General features: G+C 40.7%; 1 protein-coding gene across 2 annotated transcripts in view; it reads left to right on the top strand.

The window, feature by feature from the left end:
* The window catches only part of LOC121654825 (polypeptide N-acetylgalactosaminyltransferase 10-like), a 109,839-nt gene that overhangs the window by 17,270 nt on the left and 67,646 nt on the right, over positions 1–24,923 (top strand). The window contains exons 2-4 of one of the 2 annotated variants that reach the window (XM_042009158.1): positions 16,857–16,935; positions 17,531–17,633; positions 18,939–19,077. In XM_042009158.1, coding sequence (XP_041865092.1) covers positions 17,543–17,633; positions 18,939–19,077 — 230 coding nt within the window. In that variant the 5' untranslated portion in view covers positions 16,857–16,935; positions 17,531–17,542. The remainder of the gene's footprint in view (positions 1–16,856; positions 16,936–17,530; positions 17,634–18,938; positions 19,078–24,923) is intronic. The other variant, XM_042009157.1, reaches the window with a different exon arrangement.

Raw genomic sequence — 24,923 nt, 5'->3', positions numbered from 1 at the left:
CAGTCAGTCCTCTTAGAGGTTTTCTTCTCTATGCTCTGTGTTCAGTGAGGTTCTCCATCTTCTGAATCTTGCCAAAGCAATCTCTTTTGGGGGTTTCTGCTTTAAATCGACAAAGTCAAAGAATGAATTATTGCTCAGCAATTCCAAACTATATAAACCATCTTGGAATGGAAAATAGACCTAACACTGGTGAGATTTCAAATCAAAGTCAAAGTCAGCTTTATTGTCAATTTCTTCACATGTACATCGAGATTACGTTTCCCACTGTGAAGACAGGACAGGACATTTCAACACTGAAGTAACCATTAAAAATAAATATAAATAACAATTTGCACAGGCACAACAAAGACAAAGAGAAAAACTGAGATTATTGCAAACTGATAAAACTGTCAGTAGAAATGAATGTGTCTGAAAATATCTAACAGCAGAAAGAAATGTTCTCCTAATCAACTCAAACTATTATATTGCACAGTGATAATAAAGTGTGAAGATTTAAGGCATAAACTGGTCCTAAGGCTAACTATAACAATAACAAGGGGTTCACTGTCATTTGAAAGTAGCAGCAGAGTTATATGTATAAGCTGTGATACTATGTACAAGCAAATAGTTGTATGTATATTGTTATGTATAGTAGTGCAAAAACATTCAGTAATAGCAGCAGAGGTGTGCAAAGTGGGGTAGTTCAAGACAGTCACGAAGTGGGTTAGAGGGTTTCAGAGTCCAAAGTGTTTTTCCTTTTGGGGGGGGCATTAGCTGGTGGAAGGGGCAGGAGGTTGAAAGAGTTGCGTGCAGGGTGACTTGCATCGCTCACAATTGTGATGGCTTTGCAGTGGGTGGTGTATATGTCCTTCAGGGAGGGAAGTGGTGCACCAGTGATCCTTCCAGCTGTGTTCACTATGCGCTGCAGGGCTCTCCTGTTGTAGTCGGTGCAGCTCCCGCCCCTCACAGTGATGCAGCTGGAAAGGATGCTGTCATTGGTTCCTCTGTAGAATGTGGCCATGATAGGTGATGGGGCTCTTACCCGCTTGAGTTTGTGCAAGAAGTACAGGTGCCGCTGGGCTTTCCTCGCCATCGATGCAGTGTTGGTAGTCCAGGAGAGATCTTGTGGCAGGTGTTGGGTGTTGTCTCTCTGGAAGTTGACAACAATCTCCTTGGTCTTGCTGACGTTCAGCAGGAGATTGTTGTCTCTGCACCACGTGGTGAGAAGATTGACGTCTTTCTGTAGTGAGTCTCATTGTTGTGTCGTCCGCAAACTTCACTAGGTGGTTTGTGCTGTAGGTTGTTTTGCAGTCATGTGTCAACAGGGGGAAGAGCAGGGTACTGAGCACACAGGTAGGAAATGCTTCCACTTCTGAGATGCTGCAGTGTTAACATAACTGAAGATGGAGCATAGGAAAAAATGAAGGATTCTCTCTTTTTTTGTATTTTATATTACAACCCCTTTAAAAATATGCTGCGGTAGACAGGAAATCTCCAGAAAAGCATGAACTAATATGTGGACATTATCTGTGTAAAGATTCATGGAGCTGAAGTGAAACAGAGGTTCTAGTAAAGAGATGGCTACTTGTTTTTCAGTGAGGGCCTCATCATCATCAACTCTGTCCCACTGTCTTTAAAACCAGCTCCAGCGTAGCAGAGAGTTTCTTTTGGGGTGTTATTTCATCCAGAATTATGGATCAGAAGACAGGTACAGTAATTGTGTCTTGGGGGGTGGAAGTGGATCTGTTCTGATCTGACAGATCAGGACGAGGAAGAACAGCAGAGAAGAAAGTCCGAGCTGCTGTCGGCTCTCAGTGGGAGGACAGGAAGCAGAAAAGGGAGGTATTGACCCGAGGTGGTCTGATCATCTGGATGAGTGAGCGAGTGGACAGCTGCTGGTAATAACTTCTTCTGCTTCAGACAGAGGCAGTCCTACAGAACCTCAGAAACAAGGACATAGATTAGTTTTCCAAGGAAGTTGAGCTGTAGGGTTTGGCATCGTCACAAATTTCCTGAATCAGTTTGATTCACAGCAGCTTATTTCAATTTGATTTTGATTAAATTCGATTAGATTTTAGTTAATTTACAGCTATTTATGCAACACCGCCTATTTGTCTTGAAAATGAAGCATTCTCAGATAACTGTTTCGTTTTTTCTTTTTTTTTGTATAAAGCATTTACTTGACAATCAGAATCAGTTATCTGAGAGTAATCACATTACTGTAATAATCTGATCTGACACATCTACATGTATTTCTGAAATACCAAAACAATACAGTGCTTTCCCAGATTCAGAACCAGAAATGCTGTTATAAAAGGAAGGAAGGAAGGAAGGAAGGAAAAAAATAAATAAATAAATCTGAGGACAGAAAAAAGTAAACTTTTTAAATGTCCTGATGAAACTGTTTCATTCAGTGCAGTTGGTTTAAATATTCTTAAAGTTCAGATTTAAGACATGTTGATATTAATAAAAAAGAATACAGCTGTGTGCGTTCCCATGGCGACCGTGATGCTATCGGCATAACATTGGAGCAGGAAAAATACTCCATCTGCTCCTAACTGCAGCAAGAGGCTTCCATCTTCACCAGCCTGAGAGAATTTAGAAAACTCTCATATTTTTGTCAGATTTTCAGCTGGTTGACGTGTTTTCCAACGTGTGCACTACTTCCTCTGATGGAAACCTGTGTGTGCGCACGTGTCTCTGTGTGTGTGTGTGTGTGTGGGCTGACTGCTGTGGACACAGAGAGCAGCTATGACATGCTGTCATGTAAACCAGATAAATGGCATTAGATGGTTTACTGTTTAGAATAGAATAGCATAGAATAGAACTTTGTCATTGCAACAAGCGAAACGAAATTACAAAACCCTCCACTAAGTGCAAAACAGAATAAAATAGTATAATTGCAACAATCATAATAAGACAAATACAACGTATAGTAAATAACATGAAATAAACTAAAAATAAGATCAAATAAAATAAAGTAAAACTATACAGAGTAAAATGTATAATATATATTATACCATGGTCTGGGTGAAAACTCGATTCTGACTGGCTGGAGGGTGTCCATTAAAAAGGGATAATGGACACCTATAAAAGAAGTTCCGGCCAAATAGACTTATTGTTGTAAATTATTGCACCGACTAAATGGTAGTTGGTAACCGTGGCAACAGAAACTCAGACTCCAGGCTGCAGACACGCCAGATCATGTCTGTGACGGTGCATTGCTGTGAAAGCAGGTGCAGGCTTATTGGGCTCCTTCAGTCCAGGAGAGACGAGAATGGAGCAACATTTTGTCACCCCACAACGTCCCAACCACCAGTGGTCAGGGTCCACAAACGTTCAACTCTGTCCTTCAAACACCACTATGGACATGCCAGTATCTTTATGAAATGTCACCATCAATGGCAATGTTGTATTTAAATTTAAATAGGTCGTTTAAATATGTCTTTCTGTCTTGATTACCTTACTTACATACTTGATAAAGAGTGAATGGTGGATAATATTTCTTGCAATAAAAACGATTTAGGAAACGATCTGTGACTGAAAGAAAATGTCGCATCATCCTCTGGACACACACAAGTTGTAGGAGCTGCACCCGCCCTCTGAAATGATATTTTGTGTCAGGTAACATAACATCAAGCAATCATCTCCCTTCCCTCCATAGATCAGACCTGATCTGTGGAGGGAAGGTTCTGTGTCAGAGCCTTGGCGACGCGTCACAATAAAATAGTCCACTCAGCCACTTCTTGTGAATAAACTGTCTGTTTTTTTCCTAAAGTCTATGATTGGCTCCTTGGGTTTTAATATATTTATGAGCAGGTTGTTCTTTCTGCACCACCCAGTCAGCTGCTCCACCTCAGCCCTGTATGCAGACTTATCTCCCCCATAGATGAGCCACACAACTGTGGTGTGCGGAGGTACAGTCAAATGTGTAGAGGGTATAGAGCAGAGGGCTCAGCATGAAACCCTGAGGGGAGCCGGTGCTCCTACCCTTACCCTCTGACTGCGGTCTGACAGGAAGATGTTGATCCACATGCAGGTGGAATGTGGAAGTCCCAGGTCGTCCAGTTTACCCACCAGTTTGTGAGGAAGGATGGTGTTGAATGCGAAGCTGTAATCTACAAAGAGCATCTGTGTGTAGTTTCCCTGCTGCTCCAGGTGGGACAATGATGCATGTAGCGCTGTGGCTACAGCGTCCTCTATCGATCTGTTCGCCCTGTATGCAAACTAGTGAGGGTCGAGACTTTTGGGGGTGAGGAGATGTGACCCCGTACCAGCTTCTCAAAGCACTTCATCACCACTGGAGGAAGAGCTACCTGCCAGTAGTCATTTGAGGCTGAAGATGTGTTGCTTCTTAAGCAGGGGGACAATGATGGAGGACTTTAGGCAGGGTGGACGATGGACTGGACAGTTACATGGATTGATGGCTGAGCTGATGAATGGCAGGTCAGAGATAACGAGATCCTCATGCAATTCTTGCTCTACATCTAACAATGGTTCATCTGGACTGCTAGGTTTAAGCCATTTGGAGATAGATTGCACCTTGTTAGCTAAGAAATAATGATTAAAGTTGGGTAGCTCCTGTCCACCTGTCTTTAGTTGGTTGTAAAGTTTTTAGACTGATGCGTGATGGCTTGTTTTTCCATAGAAATTTAGATATATGTGAGTCCAGTGACTTAACCAGCTGGACGATGGTTTAGTGGGTGTCACTGAGAACAGGTAGTTGACTTCAGGAAGAACCATCATTTTAATTGTGGCAACCCTCCTCATGAGTGATATGGGTAAGTGCCCCCACCGAGAGAGATTATGTTGTTAAAGTAGCTGGACATAATTTAGCTTTGTTGGTTCTAATAACCTTGGAGAAATGGTTCTGCCTAAACTTGTAATGTTTCCAGACTGTATTGTAGTATTGCGTGTGTTTTGTAAGTCACAGTTAATGGGCATAGCTATAAGCTTAAGCCGCATTTCCATTCAGCTGTTCGGTTCGGGCTGGTATGGTCCAGTACGCTATTTTGTGTGTTTCTCTTATAAAATATTGGGCCATAATTATAAAATGGGCCCACACAACCGAACCATACTGCACCATTTATGGACCCCCTTTAGTTGTAAGTCCAAATCCATCGATTGGCAGACAGAAAAACTGCCCACGACAAAAGCAAGCGCAACACAAACAACGCTGCTGTTCAGTTCGTGGTTCAGTTGCATGTTGTATGTGGGCGTCGGAAAGATACTAGATAAAGGATGCCTGCAAACAACAGTAAGGTCTGGTCAGCTCTGAAACTACAAACTTTCCCGGCTATAGTTGGTGAGAGTGTGATTCAGAATGAGCTCGATGGAGCAGTGAGAAACGGAAAACTGTACAAAGAAATATCTCAGCGGATGGCAGCTGAGGTATTCGAAAGGACATTCGAGTAATGTCAGGTAAAGCTTAAGAAGCTAAAAGGACAATACAGGAAAAGGAAAACAGCTATAGTGGAAAAAAGTACTTGGAGGTGGTACAACGCCATGGACGGCATTTATGGTCACAGACCAGCAAACGAAGGCAGAGAGGAAGGGCTGGGCTCGGCAACTGCACTTCTAGAATCCATAATAGATCCTTTTGGTAAAGCTGAATTCCATTTCACCCCTTGGCCCTACCACTTAGCCCTAACCCTCTATTTTGCGTGTTCACGTGTAGGGGTAGGGGTGTCCCAATTTCTTTTACGACAGAGGGGTAGGGGTAAGTGGTAGGGCTATATACCCCTTCAAACAAAGATTTTTCAGAGGCACACTTCAAACGGAGGGATATGAAAAATATTTCGTCCTATATGAGAAAGCAAGTGTTTCTACGCACATCACGCTTTCTTGAGGTGCAAGGCAACACACACTCACAAAAAAGCCACAGAAAAAGAGATTATGCCCGTAAACACAATGAATTTTAATTGCACACAAAAGTTCTACATTATGTCCTACATATACCTGTCGCAATAAGTAATAAATCATATAATTGCACGGTAAGGAAAAAATGAGCACGACAAGTTTGCTGGACGCGACAGTTTTCATTAGTTTTGTTTTTTTTTTTATCTTTACTATAGATTTTGTATGACAACAGGTTGAGCATCTCAACTCTTACACGTCGGCCAATTTCTCACATTGGAATAAACATCTAGAGCAATGCCAGCTAACGGAGAGGTTCAAGAGGATTCTCAGTGGGCCGCATTACTTTTGGGCCGGTGTCCTGGCGTATATGTTAAAAAGACGCAGCGTCGCAGCAGCATCTTTGGTTCGCTCGCTGCTCGTAGATCAGACATGCAGCGATGAGGGGAGATATCTCAGCTTCACAAACAGCAATGATGCACAGTACATTTGTTCCTAGTTTTTTACTTTTTTTTTAATACAACTGGCGGTTTTGCCGGTTTTTTAAAGCCAGTTTTGTTTATAGAACAGAGACCTTATTATCTATCATACTTGTTTTTGGCTGTGTTTGGCTTTCAGTCATTGTTAATGAGACTGAGAGTCTATTCTATTTATTGTTTTTGTTTGGTTATTTAAAATTTCTTCCAGTTCCAGTGTAAAATGTTCTTTAGTGACTACTGATGACGTATGTGATTGTTGAAGGGGTGTGCCATTTCATAGGGCTACCCCTTCTAGCTCCGTTTTTAAGGAGCAAGGGGAAGGGGAAGGGTAACAAAGAAAAATGGGATTGGGCCCAAGTATTTTTCCACTTGGGATAAGCTTTAGCTCTGCTAACTAGTTACAAAATCACAGCACACAACCATTCAGTCTTTGCACAACTTCAGATAAAATGAAAGTAGTTGGTGCTTACTCCGTGCACTTCAAAAGCTTTGTGAAAGTCATGGATTAGACTACCAGCAGGACTGGGATTTGTCTGCCAGTGCTTCTGATAGCACGGGATGCTGAAGAAGAGGGGAGTGAAGTACGTGAGGCTTTGATGCAGCACCTCAACACTTCGGCCTCTACAGATTTTAAGTGATCATTTGCTTTAATAAATTCTGTTACCATGTTGATTTTCTTGCATTTTTTCTTAAACCTTTTGAATGTGAAATATCAGCTTAGCAGATGCATAAGTGTTATTTCTACAGGGCACTAAAATACCCTAACCCCTTAAAATCTTTTTTTAATAGCTGATATAATAAAACTGGAATGATAATACAGACCCTTGTTATTTGAGATCCTGTTTCAGTAATAGCAAAGTCAATAACTTGATCTATGATTACAATTAAATGCTTTGAGTTTATATGTAATATGATTTATAAATATATTTTTATACTATTAAAAATGTTTATAGATATGTAAAACGCACAACAGATTACATATTTTACTTACTTGAAATGGCTACATAACTGGTGGGTAACTGGTGGGGATAAACCACCTTTATTTAAAAAATAAAATAAAATAAAAACAGAAGTAAGAGCTAATCCAGATGAAAGTGTTGTGCTGGCTGAAAGCCACACTACCTAGGTGGTGGCATTGGGTCGCGACGGCCTCCCAGCACTTGAAAAAGCTGCCCAAGGACGCAGAGGAAGGCCTGGTTGAAGGTAGCTGACTGCTCCATCTGCTGCCGGGCAAGTTCTGTCTCCTGGTGCTTCCTGGGCGTCCAGTGCCTGAAAGTGACGCTCAGAAAGGCTCTCCATTCTTTCCAGCTGCCTTTCATCTGAAGCCCACATCCTGTCACTGCAGCAATCAGATAAACAAAAAAAGAGCACAGGAAATAAGGAAAATGTACACACAAACTCAAACAAAATATAAAAAGAAAATCAAAACACAAAGAAAATAAAACAGCAATATATAAAGTTTATTTACTGTCATGATTATGGATTTGATAATGCAAATAAACCACAGAGGAAGCTTGTTCACAGTTTAATGTGATTTCTAAGTTAGGAAAAATGCACAATTTCCGGTGTGTTCACGCCGGGGTGCAGTGGGTGTAATGTCTGGTCGGATTGGTGGTAACGCAATTACAGGGGTACTGGGGCTACTTGATGAAGTGGACAGACATTTGTCGAGAAAGGATGAGGCATCAGTGTCAATCCCTCACCTGAATCTGAAAATGCACATATGACGAGTTTGATTCACAAACAACGAGAATAATACACATGATGTTAACGGTTAGCGATCTTAAATAGCAGTTAGCATCAGGTAGGAAACAATAGGGTGCTAAGCTAGTAAGAGACGACTTCCTTATTTCTGCTCCATAATTATTAGTCAGTACATCCACCAGAGGGCTGTGCAGAGTTCATCACTTTCAGACAATAAAAAACATGGTGGCAGTGGAAGTGATCATGCACGATGTTCATCCTTTGAAAGAGATATAAAAGGAAACAGAGCAATAGATGGTTGTGATCTGTCAGGACATTAAATATGGGACAGTTTCTTCTTTCATCCTTTACTATTGACAGGTCAGAGATGCTGCTCATCACTGCCCCCCACATGTTTCTTGGTGGTACTGCTCGGTTTGCTGATTTTGGCTACATACCTGCAAGAGCCCTGGAAACTTACTGACATAGTCACACAAAAGATACAGAAGATGGACAGAAGGCTCCGCATCTATACATATTTAACGTTGAACATAAAACGTATGATTGTTAGGATAAATGTTGGTCTTTCTTTACGTATCGAACCTTATACAGTTTTAAAATAAATTACCTGCTGTAACCAATCATATCTGGCATCCTTTAAGATGCAGCCATGATGGAGCGAGGGGATACGATGGAATAAAACCTGGCGAGTGGTTTTATTAACCAGGAGATTAGTGGTGTTTTTAACAAGGTTAGTGGTGTTATTAACCAGGAAGTATCAACATTCTGTATTCTGTCTGTATTACTATAGTGTAGTGTCTGAAATTACTGTCATAGACTGGAAGTGAAGTGGATCTTCGTGAGACTCTATAAAGCTTGTTTCCAGTGAGTCTCTGACTTCCTGGACATTACTGAGTGGAACATCCTGCAGCTGCTTCATCTGACCACAGTGAACATAATCTGCTGCTGGCCAGATTAGCAGAGGACCACAGCAGCATGGAAATGAGGTTAGACAGCCAGCGTTTCAGAGACACTCACCATAATCTGCAAATCCCCCTATCAAGGTCACCAGGAATGAAACTGGTGGAGCAGTGATACGATTTCAGCCCCCCCCAACATCATCACCACTATGACCCAACTCAGACTGAGCTGAATGTGTTTTCATGACTCCTGCGTAGTCCTGCGTCATTTACCACCCAATTTACAGAGATGCTGCTTATTTTTATTCTACTAGAGGATGGGAAGGTTCCTCCATCAGATCACACAACAGGATCACTGGGTTGTAGAAAAAAAAGGTGAAATTCTACTATTTAAGATTAAAACTGATGTAAATCCAGGACTCCAGACTGAACTCCTGCATCTCTCAGTTCCACATTCCCTCTGAAGGGGGGAGGGGTGAACAGCAGAAAAGGACCCTAGGCTTTTTTTTTTTTTTTTTTTTTTTTTTTTTTAACACAAAGGAGTCTTTCCTAGTAGCGGTAGTGTCTCTGACAAAGTTGAATTTAGTTTCCAAGATCTTCTCAGGGATCTTCTCCAGGTTCTTCTCCAGGACAGCCTCCAGGTGGAGCTCAGACACTCGGGGTGAGTCTGATGGAGGCTGCTCTGGTTTTGTATCAGCAGGACATTCTTAGCTTGATGCTTCACCACGAACACATGCAGCGTTTCTGACGGCCTCTTATCGTCTGCTGAACTTCTGGAGGAGACGTGATCTGCTCAGTAATCTGAGGTGATCTGAGCTCAGTAAGGAGGGAATACACAGTTAGGTAAAAATCCACCTGGATGTGAGACATGTTAGATGCACCACTGAGACCAAAAAAAGAAATTAGTCATGGTCGACAACTTTTTGGTTTCACCCAGTAGTCCTGAAATCTGAATATTTCAACTTGTAGATCCAGCTGGATGCTGGTTTATGTTGGTCTGCCTTCACACAGAAATGATTATAAATCTGATGAACTGAGGAAACTGAAAGTCTGTGATGTGTAAAGTGTGTTTGCTGTCAGATTGAGAGATGGGATTTATATAAATAGTGAGATAAATGTAAAGCTGCAGTATTAAATAAACAGAAGATAGCTGTTTTCTTCATTGAATATTGGAAATGCAATGTTGTTAATAGGGTTGTCAAAACAATCGATAGATACTAATCGATTCTAAAATTTAGTATCTAGTTAGATATTAATCAGCACACGTACTGATACTTAAATGCCACTTTGGTGTCTGCTGGTTCACAGATAAAAACCAGATGTCTCTACCCATTTTTTAACAGGCACTGCAGCGGGCAGCTACTGTACAGCATCTCCCTGGAGGACCCATTGTTTACTGTGTTGCTAACTTAGCAACTTGTCGCTATAATTAGCCCGTTTTAAGACCTCTCTGGCGACTCTTAAAAAGAAGAAGAAGAAAAAAAAGCGACTAGCGACAGATTTAGCCACTTTTTCTGGTGTTATTGGTTTGACACTGACTTGAAAATGTTTCGTTTATGGGCTCGACACACGGGAGGCGACGGCGCTTTTTCTCCATTCTTTTCCTATGGAACAGGCGTGATGAGGTGGAAATCGCTGCCTTTCTCCAGCCAAGCAACAGGCGACATTCGTGCATGTGAAATGTTGTGCTCGTTCACGTAGACGTGCACACAGGGCTTACGACACAATAAAATAAAAAGTGTTACACCTTTGTTGCTGCCGCATGGCACTACAACCAACCAGCGAGGAGCTTAATTGACTGACCAATGAGCTGAGAGCAGGTTAGACACTGCATCTGCAAACACTTTTAATTTGGAGGAACAGATCATTTAAACTGGTACCAACTTTCCCGCTAGGGCTGCTCGATTATGGCAAAAAAATAATAATCTCGATTGTTTTGATTGAAATTGAGATCTTGATTATTTAACACAATTATTACTCTATCAAGAGAGAAAGAGTGAAGTACAGCGTCTAGTTTCTTTCCACCAGGTCCCAGTAGCTATTGTTTGTCTTAGACCAGCACCTATGTTCTGACCAATGTGATCTAGAAAAAAAATTAGTCTGGAGACATTTCGTTTTCACATTGAAATCCGCGTCAATGAAATGTACTGTGAGATTTGTATACGGTTCTATGGTGAGGCTTGACCTCAGGTTCGTAGCGGAGGAGAAACATTGGACTGTAGCCACGTCCTTCACAACACCCTCACCACACTCATCATCCAGGGCAGGGAGACACTCCACTAAAAAGTTTGTCCAAAGTGTTGATGAGTTTCTAAAATCCCGGGTTGTTCACTGTGTTACTTGAGCACTGGACTTTGGAGAGAAAAAAAGTCATGTTTGTTTAGAACGTTTTTTAATGTTTTGAATCGCAACTCTTAACATGAGAGGTGTTGGCAACTCGTGCTGAAAAAGCTAAAGCTTTGGCGCTGTGGGAGGAGTCTGCAGCAGAGCACTGCAATGCCAGTGGTGCTCGATTTGCAGCTGAATACAGCACAAGAGTAAACAGTGAAGGAGCAAAAAATCAGATCATTTGTTGATTGTTGAAAAGCCAGATCGTAATTGAGATTAAAAATCGACTAATCGCCCAGCCCCACTTCACGCAGCCCCGATCAGCCTTGAGGTCTGCCATTAAATGATGATATTCACCATGCAGTTTCCTCGTTTGTAAAACAGAATGAACCCAGGTTTGTCTTCCTCTTTTGTACAGTGGAGTTAACAGCAAGATTTCTGTCAATTCGAGCAAAATCTTCTGATTCTTCATCCTTAATACCTTGTCTGTCACAGACTGCTTTAAAAATGTCAAAATTCCCTCCAATATAATAATCAATCAAATTTCTTGGAACAAAGCGATTGGAGAGCGCAATGTGTGCCACCGTCGCTGCTGTTTGTAGCGTCCCATGTTTCCACGGAGTCCGTGTTAGCCACGTCACGGCTGTGCCGCAGCTTCCGCTGCTATTCGTGGCCTTTTTAGTCAATAGTCCACCGGGTGCACCGCAGCACGTAGCAAATGCATCCCAGAAGCGGCTTGTCTCCGCTAAATTTACACGCCAAGTCTATTTTTGATGGAGCACGCACCCAGAATGCATCAATTTCCGCAGACAGGAAATCAGACATGGGAGCAGTGTAAAAACTTACGGTATTTTTCAAAATAAAAGCCCCTGTGCAGATTTGTGCTGCTGAACCATGAAAACATTACGTGTTTAACCGATCAGGGGGTCTCAGTGTTTTTTCAAGTATTGTGAAGAAAAGGGCACATATGTAAATAAGTAAATAAGTACACTAACTTGTGGTTGAAGTTATATTTTTTTTATTTTTGCACCACAGTGAGTAAACAGTCTGACAACACTGTTCAGACTGTATGAAGACGTATCTCTGCACAAACTAATAGAGCCTTAAAAATTATGCATTTATTTTACATTGTTAATGCCTTTTCTTATATTTTTTTACAAGTTTTTGTTTTTATTATTTGTATTTTTGTGGTGTTCTTACTTTGATAAAAAAATAACTTCTCCCTCTATAGTATTGAAAATAATATTGAACACCATCCTTATTATTGGTATCGAGTTTGAAATTATGTTACTTCCTGTCAAACTTTCCACCAATCAGAGAGCTTAAATTGACTGTAATGTCCCGTCAGAAGCAGAGCAAAGATCGACAAGTAACCATAAAGTTCTACGTCTGTGCGAAAAGAACAAAATTTAAGATCCTCTTTGGCTGGATTAAAGGTAAGAAGATGTTTTTAATCCACGGTGGTGCCAAAAGCCAGCTGAGTTGGAGTTGGTTTTGAGAGGATAGTAGGTAGGTAAATAGTAGCAGAAATACCTGTAAATAGCAAAAAAATAAAATAAAATAAACAGCTGGACAAAGAATAGTAAATATATAAATAGTTTCTGTTGTGTGTTTGTTTCAATACAAATTTTTTTTCTCCTGAAATCCAAGACTTGAGAGAATATGTAGATGAGAAAAGGCTTGTTACTGTTGATCTGTGTGTTATTTCCACATAGTTCTGTTTTGTTGTTTTGGTCGGCATTTATGCTGCTATATAATTTATTGTATATTATATTTATTACAAGGCACATTTTAACCTCATAATCTGACAACTGATGCTCTTCTGAAAAATAATGTTTGCATGGTGACTGGGACTAAAAGGGCTGAGCTTCTACATGCGTTTTTATATTTTAGATAGAATATAGCAAAGCAGAAAATGGCTTGGAGTTATTAGGCTGCTTGAACACAGCTAGATATGAACAGTCCAGCTGTAAACTGGTTCCTGACTGGACCCAGATTAATTTCTGCTCCTCTCGATGCAGCTTTCTGGTGGGACCAGTTGGAACTACTTGGTGTGTAAACAGTGTCTGTGTTTGCAGGTAGATTCAGTAAATATGGAGACACATCTATAAGGTGACACTTTCAGTCTGTTTTTTTTATGAATCTCTGAGCAAACATTGACTGACATGTGGCCTTTTGTCTTCAGTTAAATAGAGCTCTAAAAGGCTCCATTAAATTTAATGAGGACTCCTGCTGACAGGATTTATGTTCTCATCCTTCAGCTTCCCTCCACCTGCTTCCTTCTCTTTCCTATTTATTTTGGTGCATTGCTTTAAAACATTTCATTCCTGTGGATGAACAGAGGAATGTTGGATGGAGAAGACACATCCTGAACCGTGTTGCAGCTCTTCTGTTTGCGTTGTGTTGCATATTAACGGAGTGGAAAAGCACCCACAGTGGGATGAGTTTGTGGCAGCTCGGAGCCCTGGGTTTTGTGATGAATGGAGGACGGCGGCAGTCTGCAGGGTGATGGAGTGGAGGAACAGATGACTGAGTCTTGCCTTGTTTTCGGCTCTGTTTCAGAGTCCTCTGGGCTGTTGGGTGTGCTAGCACTGAGTTTGCATCCTTATCAGCTGCTGGGAGGAAATAAAGGACATATGAGGACATAAAGGAGAAAAAACATCAGAAACGTCTGGTCTTACAGAGAACACACTGATAAACAGGAACAGGTGGATGTTCTCCTTCAATTTAGCTTTAGTCTTATGTAAGAAGTTTTAATTAACCATAAAATCTACCAAAGTCCAGTTTATCCCAGGTGCGTACAGCACTTCTTCTTTCCTTCAGCAGTAGTTGTAAAACTTGTAGTCTGGATTTTTCCTTTCTTCATGTCTTTAAGTGAAATGAGGTATACTTCATGTATCCACAGAGGGAAGCTGTAATTAACATTTTTGATGTAGTCACGTCTTGTTCCCTCAGCTGATGTCTGCTGTAGGCGTGACTTCCTGAACCTTTCTGTGTTCAGCAGACGTGAAGAAGCCTCTGACTGAACACACTGTTGATTCCTAACTGTCTTGTGTAGAGGATGTGAAGAAATCTCCACCATGTTCAGCAGCTTTCTTCTCTGGACAATCGACTGCAGCAGCTCCACAAGTAAAAGTGGTAGGAGGATGACCAGTTTAATGGGAAGAGATGCATCGATGTGAAAGTGGATATCTGCAGATACCAAAATGTTTTTATACCAAATCAATTTACTTGAACATTACTGTGATTCTGGTACTTAATGCTGTTATTATTGTGTAAAGCTTTATTAGGTTGTAGTAATCCACACATCACTTCTTAATAAGAGAGGAACTAATAAACAAATTGAATCCAATTTAAATGTTTTCCAAAAATATTTTTAAGAAAAAACCGGGACTGTTCTAGCTGTGATTGTTTAAAATGCTCCACAGGTTCATGTGCACTAGTGAAAGCATGGCTAAAAACGACACTCTGCAGCCAAAATGCAAAAATAACTCTAGCTGGAGATTCCCAGTCTTCCATCACCTTCCTTATGGCTACCTTCACATCGCAGCTCTTAACGCTCAAACCTGCTTTTTCTTTTTTTGCGTGGTCATTCACATCGTTTTAATGTGACCTTCATCACACTTAAGCGTCACCTTGCATACCGTTCACACTGATTTGCAGAGGAAAGCACGACGTCACGCAGCACAAAGTGTTTACGGAAGTACATTTGGATGCTTCATGTGTTCATGTATGAAATACGAAAACAACAAAATTATGCCCAATTGATGAATGAAGTGATTCAATATTTCTGCGTTCTACTTCCGCCGGCGCAGAATTTCACCATTTACTCAATCCTGTAATGTGGAACGTGTCTGATCTAGGACCACACATGAAAGTGGCCGTGGTTGGATTTTAAAAAACAGGATTTGTGCCGTTCATTTAAAAATTTCATATGAGTCGTATTGGTAAGAAAAAGTGGAAACTGAGCCACAGTGTGAAAGGAGCCTGTGTTAGCCACATTGTCATACAGTTATATTCACTTTCACCATTAATTCCAGCATTCACCATGACTGACGGGGTTAATCCAAGACGGTGGGCGTAGACCATGATGGCTTGTTTATTATTTTATCTTTTTTAACTACCTGGGACTGCTTCTCCATCTGTTCCTGGAGGAAAATCTGTGGTTTTTAATGCTGTCCATCTCCGTTTCCGTCTCTCAGAATCTTCTGATATCCTGCTTCCAAAAAACTAAACATGTGCACACATTAGCTGGAAAGTTTCCCCCTCTCCTTGTCTTGTTTTTCAAGGTCTTGGTTAGCAGTGAGAGAAGCCCCAGAGGAGTATGGTGGTGACGTGCGCTGAAATTTTAATCAGGAGGAAATGAGGCGGCACAGTCTGCTTCTCTTTAGTATAACTGTTCACAGATGGAGTCCTGCTGCCTGTCAGGTGACACTCTGAGGCCGCCTGCTGCTGATCAGACAAGAAATGTGGGGTTCAGGGCAAAGGGGACGAGAAGCTAGGAGGAGGAAGGATAAAAAAGGAGTAGAGCTGAACAGATTTTTGTCCAATCAGAGGCCTATTATTGATCATGCAGGCAGCCTCAAGGCTTTCCATGGTCTGGTTGATGTAGTTAGACACTGCATGGAGAGATGATGAAGAGGGGCACTTAAAAGCTTCCTTTGAAAGCTGTTATTTCACTAGCCTTTACTTTACCAACCTTCCACTCTTACATAATAGTGAAACTCTTTATCATAGACCCATCAGCAGCAGTATGCTGACTGGAGTCCTGAGATTAACCACCGATCAGAACCCCAAGATTCAGCCCTTAGAGTTCAAACATAACCTGAAGCATCTGAGAATAATGAGGCCAGGTTTACATCTAGTTTTCAGCTTTCTGTCACAGAGGAAACAGAGGCTGAGGCGTTAACCTGAACAGGGGTCTTCTAATTAATCCTGAAACATTCCCCCTCTTCCTTCTACAACATCCATCCATTTTTTGTACTGCTTAATCCAGTTCAGGGTTCCAGGGATGCTGGAGTCTATCCCAGCAGTTACTAGGAAAGTAGCTGGGTACACCTGGACAGGATGCCAGTCTTTTACAGGACCACTTGTGTCTAACAGGGTTACAGACACTTTTATCTTAACACCTTCTTTACACATGAGAGACTCTGCCTCTCTGAAATGCTCCTTTTATACCCAGTCATGTTATGACCTCTTAACAATTAACTTAATTAGTCGTCAAAAGCTCATTCAGTTGTTTATTTGTACTTTTCCAGCTTTTTGTTGCTTCTGTTTTATATATATATATGAGGACATTAAATACATCACAGCTTCTTTTTTTTCCTCGACATGGCGAGTTCATTTATTAAACATTACATTATATGTTTGCTGTTTGTTTGTTTTTTTATGGATAATATTTTTCTCAGTGTGTCTGACTCGGCTTGAGGTTGATGCCTGTTAGTGGTCAATGTGTAATGGTGTAGAAGAAAGGGTATTTAATTCCACATGTGTGGTTTTGTTTCTTTATTTCCACTGTTCCGTTATTTATGTGTCAAACTGCAGCTATTCTGTTAAAGGACAGCTGGAAGTCAAAGCTAGTTAGATGTTTTACTTGGGTTTCTGAATTCAGACTGAGCAGGGTGGATGCAGATGGAGGTGTAAGACCCCACAGAGATCCCGAGGATGCTTGTATAGCTGAGCTGTGATGAGTGAGTTCAGCTTGTGTCGTCTCTTAGCAGCTCGCTGTTCATTACTTTGTTATTCGAGGTCATATTTTTCTAAGGCAGCAGCAGGATTAATAATTCATTGTGTTTTATGCAGCCAGTGATGTCATTTGTATTTAAAGTGTTTGACTAATTGCCTCCTCTCATCAAGCTAATTATTTCTCCATTGTGTTTTGATGGTGTAATTGAGGATGCAGAGTCGGTGAAAGTCAGGCGGCGTGTAGAATGAGTAACAGCCTCGGTGTCTGTATGCGGAGCTGCACTTAATCTGTGCGGCGAAAGCCTCTGCAGAGTTGATGTCGCAGCATTGATATTCTCCTCACTGGGTTGTCAAGCATGAAATAGAAGGGAGCTCCTTCTGTGGATAAAGTCGGAGCAGCGCTGGATGTAGGGGGCTGAAACTCTGGAGGAGCAACGTGGCTCCAATAGATGCTGAAGACAGAAACTGGAAGCTTAAGCTCTTTAACACCAACTTTTCTGAACCGCTTTAGTCAGGACACACAGGCAATATGATGATGGAGACTAGGCTGGCTGGTCTGTGTTTAACAGCATCTCCTTCTTTATGTCTGATTCTCCAAAGGGAGTGAACCGGATGGGGAAGGACCCTCAGGTGGGATGGGACGGGGTGAGGAGGAAAGACTGGCATGACTACGAAGCCATCAGAAGAGACTCATCTCGATCTGGTATGTCCACCATGTTGTTTCCTTCCTACTTTCCTCTCCATTAAAGGATACACTCCACAACAGACTGATGGAAGATAAACATCTTGGTGCAGACATTGAAGGACCTCAGTTTCCTCCAGAAGTAGAGTCTGCTCTGTTCTTTCTTCTAGATTCTTCTGTGTTGGATTTTCCAGTCTAGTTTGTTGTACATCTGATCTCCAACGTACTTGTATTCCACAATCACCTCCACCGCTTCTCTCAGGGTGTAAATAGAGCTTTGTTTACTCCTGTTCCTCCTGAAGTCAACCATAATCTCTTTTGTTTGTGTTTAAGATGAGGTGATTGTTTCTGTACCATCTCACAAACTGACTGATCAGTTCTCTGTACTCAGTTTCTTCTCCATCATTGATACTCCCCACAAATGCAGAGTAATCAGATTATTTCTGCAGGTGACAGGACTTAGAACTGTATTGGAAGTCTGAGATGTGTGAAGAGAAATGGTGAGAGTACAGTCAGGTACTGGAGCCAGGCAGCACAGGAACTCTTTTCTGGTGTTGAAAAGGTGCTGAAGAGTCCAACACACAAGTCCTGCACAGGTTTTCAGAACAGTTGGGTTGAAACTATCTGGACCTGCAACCTTGTTTCTCCAGTTGTTTCTTGACCTGCCTGCAGGAGACAAACAGGCTAGAGGTGGAGGAGGTGGAGATAGAGAAGGTCTCAGAATGATGTGGATGGAGATGAAGCTGTGTGGAGGAGTGACAGGAAAGCTGTCGGCTCATAGAGGGTGTGTGGTCTGTTGGGCTGGAGGCAGGAGCTGAACCTATTGAACATGTTCAGCTTAGGGCTGGGCGATATGACCTTAAATATCTCCATAAATTGAACATGTTACTTCGATTACAGTTAATTAGCAATTATTTTAGTAGTGTCTTATTTTTAGCCCCCATAGCTAACAAAGTTTTTGTTGCAAATATTTTCATAATAGAAGAGCAGATAATGATTTTAAGCTCACACAGTTAAACTGTGTGTTAATTTAATGAAAAATTTTTTAAATATATTTTTAAAAGATATTTCAGAGAAATAAGTAATTGACATGATCAAAATATCAATTACTGTTTCTGAATATTGGTTTCGATTAAGCTCCAGCTCAGCTTTGTCCAGACTTCCGTCAGTCTAATCCCCCTTTAACTTGAAGGTTGCGATATTTTTCATTCCTGACCTCATGCTGTTCTGCTGGAGCTGCTTTCAAACTCTTTCCTGTAGCTCCTCCTTGCACTTCTTAATCTTAACTTTGAGTCGTTCTCCTGGTGGTGTGTGTTTTCGGTGCAGGTAATGGTGAGCAGGGGAAGGCGTTTCCTCTGACGGATGCTGACAGAGTGGACCAGGCCTACAGGGAGAATGGCTTCAACATCTACGTCAGCGACAGGATCTCCCTGAACCGCTCCGTCCCTGACATCCGCCATCCAAAGTGAGTCGTGTGTTTAAATGCAAGATAAAATAGATTAAAGATGAGCCATGCCGCACTCAAACTGAATCAATTCCGTTTCTATTAAATTCAGCTTTATTTGTATAATGCCAACTCACAACAAAGTCATCTCAGGGTTCTATAACAGACAAATCAATTCAAGCTAAATGGGGTCCAATTAGTGTTCATATAAAATAATTACATAGCTAATGAACTAAGGGATTACATTCAATCTTCTCTTTGATTCAGTCCTCCATCCTGAGCTGCACCGGACAGCGAATGTTATTTAAACAAGGAAAACTGAAAAGTCATCAAAACTCTGGAAATAACCTTCCAGGACCTGATTTTTGTTGTAAATATTGATGTTGATAAGTGATTGGATTGAAGTTCTCTCTTTTTATTTAGTCTGAACTACGGATGTTCCTATTCCATTTTTCTGTCCGATACCGATTCCAATATCTGATAAACTGCAAAACACGAATCACAGGAAAAAAATGATTGCCATAGAACTTATTAAATCATTGAGTAGATTAACTTGGATCAAAGAATTTCTTATAAAAAAAATGTCGTTTTACCTTAAGGAATACCTAAAGGAACGTCATTGGCAACTGTCATTTTACCGAAAGAGGGGCCAACAAGCAGCATAAGTCTAAGCAGGGATACCTGCTGAGAAAAAGAAAGTGAAACACAAATTAATGACAACAATGTTAGATCTTTCTATGTGGAAAGTAAAGAGAGCAGATAGGAGCCCAGTGCATCATGGGACATCCTATAGCAGCAGAACTAAAGGGATGAATAAGGGTCACAAGCCAGACTTACTATAAGATTTATCAGAAAGGAACGCTTAAGCTTGATCTGAAAGGTAAAGTGGGTGTCTCTTTCCTGAAACCAAACTGGGAGCAAGTGGCTTCCCTGCGAACAGGACACTGTTAAACTTCACTCCCTCTTTCTTTTAATTATTTTAACACAAAGAAAGTTTTTACTTGTTTTGATTCCTGGACAAACAAACAAAGATCAACATGGCTGCCCTGGAGCCTCCCAATGATGACAGCTGGTCTGTATATACACCAGCAAGCACATTATTTAACCTCGAAACTCTGAGCAACTTATAAACAAGAATGAAATCTTGAACTCACTTCTGGACTTGGCCCAGCAGCAATTCATCATAGGGAACCTGACACCTAGCCCGTCCTTTCTCGAGCTCAACACCAAAACACTCAGTCTGTCTGGTCTGTCTCAGGAAGAAAGCCTCGAACTGTGATAGCCTTGTCATCTCCAACTACTTTGAGGCATATCCAACATATCCGAAGCATTGTTCTTTCCCGAGGTAACAGTGGAGAGTTTTGTCCTGAGTGATGCAAAGATGCTAGGTCACATTTTCACCCAACTAAACCCAACTTATCTGTCTTTTAGATCCCATTCCAACATTGCTTTTAAAAATATTTTATGGTTTCTTTGAGTTTGAGCTTTTAAACATCGTAAATTACTTTCTTCAGATGGGGGTCTTCCTTCAAAACAGCAGTGGTGAGGCCCCTTCGGAAGAAGAGTAATTTAGATCCAACATTCTTGATAACTACCGACCTGTATCCAACTCACCGCTTTTAAGTAAGATTAAATAAAACGTTGCTTTTATCCAATCGCATGAGTTTTTCTATCAACACAGCTTTTTGGAAAACATCAATCTGGTTTAAGGACAAATCATAGTTCTGTGACGGCTCTTTCAAAGATCATTAAAAGATGTAACATGGACTCTCAGAAACTTTTCTTTTCAATGCTACTTTCGATAAAGTAGATCACATTTTATTAGACAGACTGGTGGGCGTCTTTGCTTTACTTCTTAACCAGTTAAATTCCTATCTCATAGATCAATAGTTTTTCCTAAGTATGGATACATGCTCCCCAAGAATCCATGAAATCAAATGTCTCTTGGGGATATCATCAGGAGACATGACATTGATTTTCACAGCTATGCTGATGACACACAACTTTACATTGCCGCGTCTCCTGATGATATAGAGCCTGGTAATGTCCTTTTAAACTGTATTTTAGATATAAAGTCATGGATGGCAGAGAATTTCTTTCAGCTCAATCAGGACAAAACTGAAGTTTTAATTATCGGTCCTGAAGACAAGAGAGGGATCATTTTACCAAAACTGAAACATTTTAAATCTGAAACATTTGTGTGAGAAAGCTTGGTGTCCTTTTTGACTCTGAGCTGGATTTTCTTCCATACATTAGAAATGTCACAAAGACAGGATTTTATCATCTTTAAAAACATGGCCAGACTCCACCCATTAGATTATTTTAATGTCCTGCTCTCTGGTCTTCCTAAAAAAGTCTATATCTGACTTACTATTACTCCAGAATTCAGCAGCATGTGTGCTGAGGAGGACCTGAGGGCAGGAACACATTACACCAGTTTTAAAATCACTTCATTGGCTCCTCGTGCGTTTCAGGATTGATTTCAAGGTTTTATTTGTTTATAAATGTCTTAATGGTCTTGGGCTGCCTTAATTATTTAATTACTTAAATTCCTCCACATTGGAGCGATGCCTACTCGGTCGGCAGGTTGTTGCTGTGGAGATTGCCCTGGTTGGGGTGGTTGGTAGGGTCCTGCACTGCAGGCCTGGCTGTGGTGCACTGATCTCACCGGTTTCCTATTTCCAAGTGTTTCTCTCTAGTTATGTTTTGTATTAATGATTCAGAGACAGAAACTAGAAGTCAGAGTTTATGTTTGTGCAGGTAGGGGTGGGGGTTGTATTTGTATGCTGTGTGGATATGAGTGTGATGATGTGTGTGTAAGAGAGTATGATCAGGTGTGTGTTGCTAAACTTTTTTTTTATATCTGTGTGCGAAGGTTTCATATATATTTGGTTTTATTATATAAAGCACTTTGCACTGCTTTTGTATGAAAAGTGCTTTATAAATAAAGTTTGATTTGATAATGACAAAACATCCAGAGAGGTGTTTGATACTTTCAAACTTGGATCTTCTTTCAGAGGTCCAGGATCCTGCAGGTTCCCTACAGTATCTCAGCTTTTCCCACGGCTGTTCTCCTCTGGACAGATATCTCTGATGGTGTTTCTGGAATCTTTTCGAGCCAGTTTGGAGGCCATGACTCAGAGTACTCTGATTACCATTGACATTGTGGCCGTCTTCACTTCCCCATGAATCTCTTCAACTTCCTTTTTTAAGTCTTGATGTTTTTCCATCTTGACTTTTAAATGGACTCATGTGGAACATTCATTGCATTTTTTTCTTTTCTCTGTACATCATCATATCCTAGTGATCCCTGGGCATTCATATTATGGAATAATCAGACATCTTTTTCCAAATAATTCTTGTCTCTGGACATCTGTTTTTGACCAGACCAATTCCAGATGATGAGTGGGTCTCATCAACTTTTCCCCAGGACATATACTTGATTTCCATCTTATTTAAATCTGCCACATCAGTCTGTTTAATTTTGACAGAAAAACCTTCTCTTCAAAATGCTGGCTTACTTCAAGGAAAGCTGGCATTAAAAAAAAAATAAATACGTGAAAAATATCTGTGTATGAGCAGTTTCGTCTGAATAGAGCTGAAAATGGCCACAGAGGGCCAAGGATTTCATTTAAGCCAAAGACTGTGGCAGGTTATTTTTCAGAGATTGGTTCTCCATCAAGTGGACAGGAAAAATGAATCACCTGCAGGAGTCTTTAGAGGAATTGAAAACCTGAACAATTTCAGACCCCCCCCTTCAAAGAACAAAACAAAAAGAAGGTTACAGTTGAACACAACGGATGTCTGCATGTGTGGGAAAAACGTGGAGATTTGATGGAGGAAGTATGAAACATAAAACGTGACTAAAACAACATATTAATGCTGCATTTCCTCATGGAACCTTATAATTCCTACATCAGAATAGAAAAATAAAAGGAGGACTAAATAACAAAACGATAAAAAAAGCAATAAAAGACAATAAAAACACAACCATGAAACTAATCTTCAGATACTAAATGCCAAAACTCAGTCTGGTTTGAAAGTAAAAATGAGTCTTTAAATGAGATTTGAAAAAGTCCACAGTTGGTGTGGTCTTAGTGTGGCGGGAGAGGCTGCTCCACAGTTTGGGGGAGACAACAGAAAAAGCTCTGTCCCCTCTCAGGGCTTGGATATACTTACTGTCCGCATATGTATCATGGCTGCGATTAGGGCTCTTTTAAGCAGACGTTATTATTAAAGCTGATATTTTTGTCTATTTTACAGGTGGTTGATGTGGCAATTTCTAACGTGTGCTCTGTGTCTGCTGATGTGAGTGTAGCTACAGACGTGATGTAATTACATGTCAACATGAGAATAAGATAAATTAAACCAGGCTGTTAAGTTTTATAATAAAAGGACAAAATATAAACCTGCTCTGGAGGAATGGGGATCTTAGATTAATTCTGTTGGGATATGGTGCAAAGTTAAAATAACAAAATTAATAAAATGATATGTTTTAATACAATATAATTGAATGAAAAAATATGCAAGATATTGAGTAATTCTAGAAAATAAAATAACTTTCTAGGGCTGGTGGGAGTTGCTGATGGGAGGTAGGGGTGTCCCTCTAATGTAATGGTCGGGAAAACACTGGTTTTTATTAAGTTTATTGTTAAGGGGGTTGTGTGTTGAAAAAGAAAAATCATCATTACCTTACAGTCATTTTAGTAGACGCTTTTATCCAGAGCAACTTACCTGGTCAGGCAGTAGCGTTAAAGGTCTTACCTAAGGACCCCCTGGGGGAATCAAACTCGAGCCATTCAGCTGCAGAATAAGCAGAATAAAGATACATTTAGCAGAGTTAACTTAAATCCTACTGGTGTCTTTTTATGCTTGATAATGTTGAATTCAGGATTTACAGTGTTTTAGAGGAGATTTAAAAACATTAAGATATATAAATATATCGTGTATTGGAATAAGGCAAAAAAAAAAAAAAAAAGTCGGGATATCAGTTTTTGGCATGTTTTGTTTGGTATGTAGGTCGCTCACCTTGACGTGAGATAACGTGTCGAGTGCATGAGTTGCAATATTGACTTGATTAGAGGTACGCATGCGAACAAGATCATGAACATGAGGTGAGAAGTCAACACAATGGCGGATAGTTAGATAGGCCTTTTCACTATTAAAAGTGCTGTGTCCTGTCGTAGCAGTAACTTCCAGTGTTGAGCATTTTAATTGCGTCGTGCTGCAACAAATACGTATACAGATGTTGCAGAATGTTTACATGCATGTGTATGCAAACGGGTTTCAGCCTGGACACGTGGCGAGTAGCAAGTGCTCAGCAGATCTCAGCCATCTAGAAGGAGTATGTGGATCGGAGAGATAAGAGGGGGCCAACCCATTTAAAGACTTAATAACAAACAATTAAATCTTAAGGTTAACTCTAAAATGAAGGGTCCAGTTCGATAAAGCCAAAACAGGAACAGTTCTAGGAACAATCTGTTCTAATCTAGGTAAAGTTCATATATCTACCGCTGATGGGGGCAACGTGCTGCATATAGCTCTAGTCAGTTTTGAAGAAGAAGCAGCAGTAAATGTTTTCCCTAAACTGGCCAAGACATTAGCAGGACCAGTAGCTAATGGAGCTAACAGAGAGGGTTGCTAGCCTTGCCTTGTGAGTCCCTAGCTGCTGTGTGTTAAAGACCAGCCTAGACATGCTAATAATCTGCCGGGCCATTAACTGACCTGTTCTCATTTCCCATTGGCTGACTCAGTTATCAGTGAGGTCTTATCACTGCTTGTGTTGAGGATGTACCTTCCTTTAGTTTTCCATTAGTCTTCTTTTTTCTCTGTATATTCCTAAAGTGATAAAGCATCATAGTCTACTT

Source organism: Melanotaenia boesemani, chromosome 15 (genome assembly GCF_017639745.1).
Source record: "Melanotaenia boesemani isolate fMelBoe1 chromosome 15, fMelBoe1.pri, whole genome shotgun sequence".
NCBI classification, from domain to species: domain Eukaryota; kingdom Metazoa; phylum Chordata; class Actinopteri; order Atheriniformes; family Melanotaeniidae; genus Melanotaenia; species Melanotaenia boesemani.
This window is presented reverse-complemented; position numbering and strand designations above follow the sequence as displayed.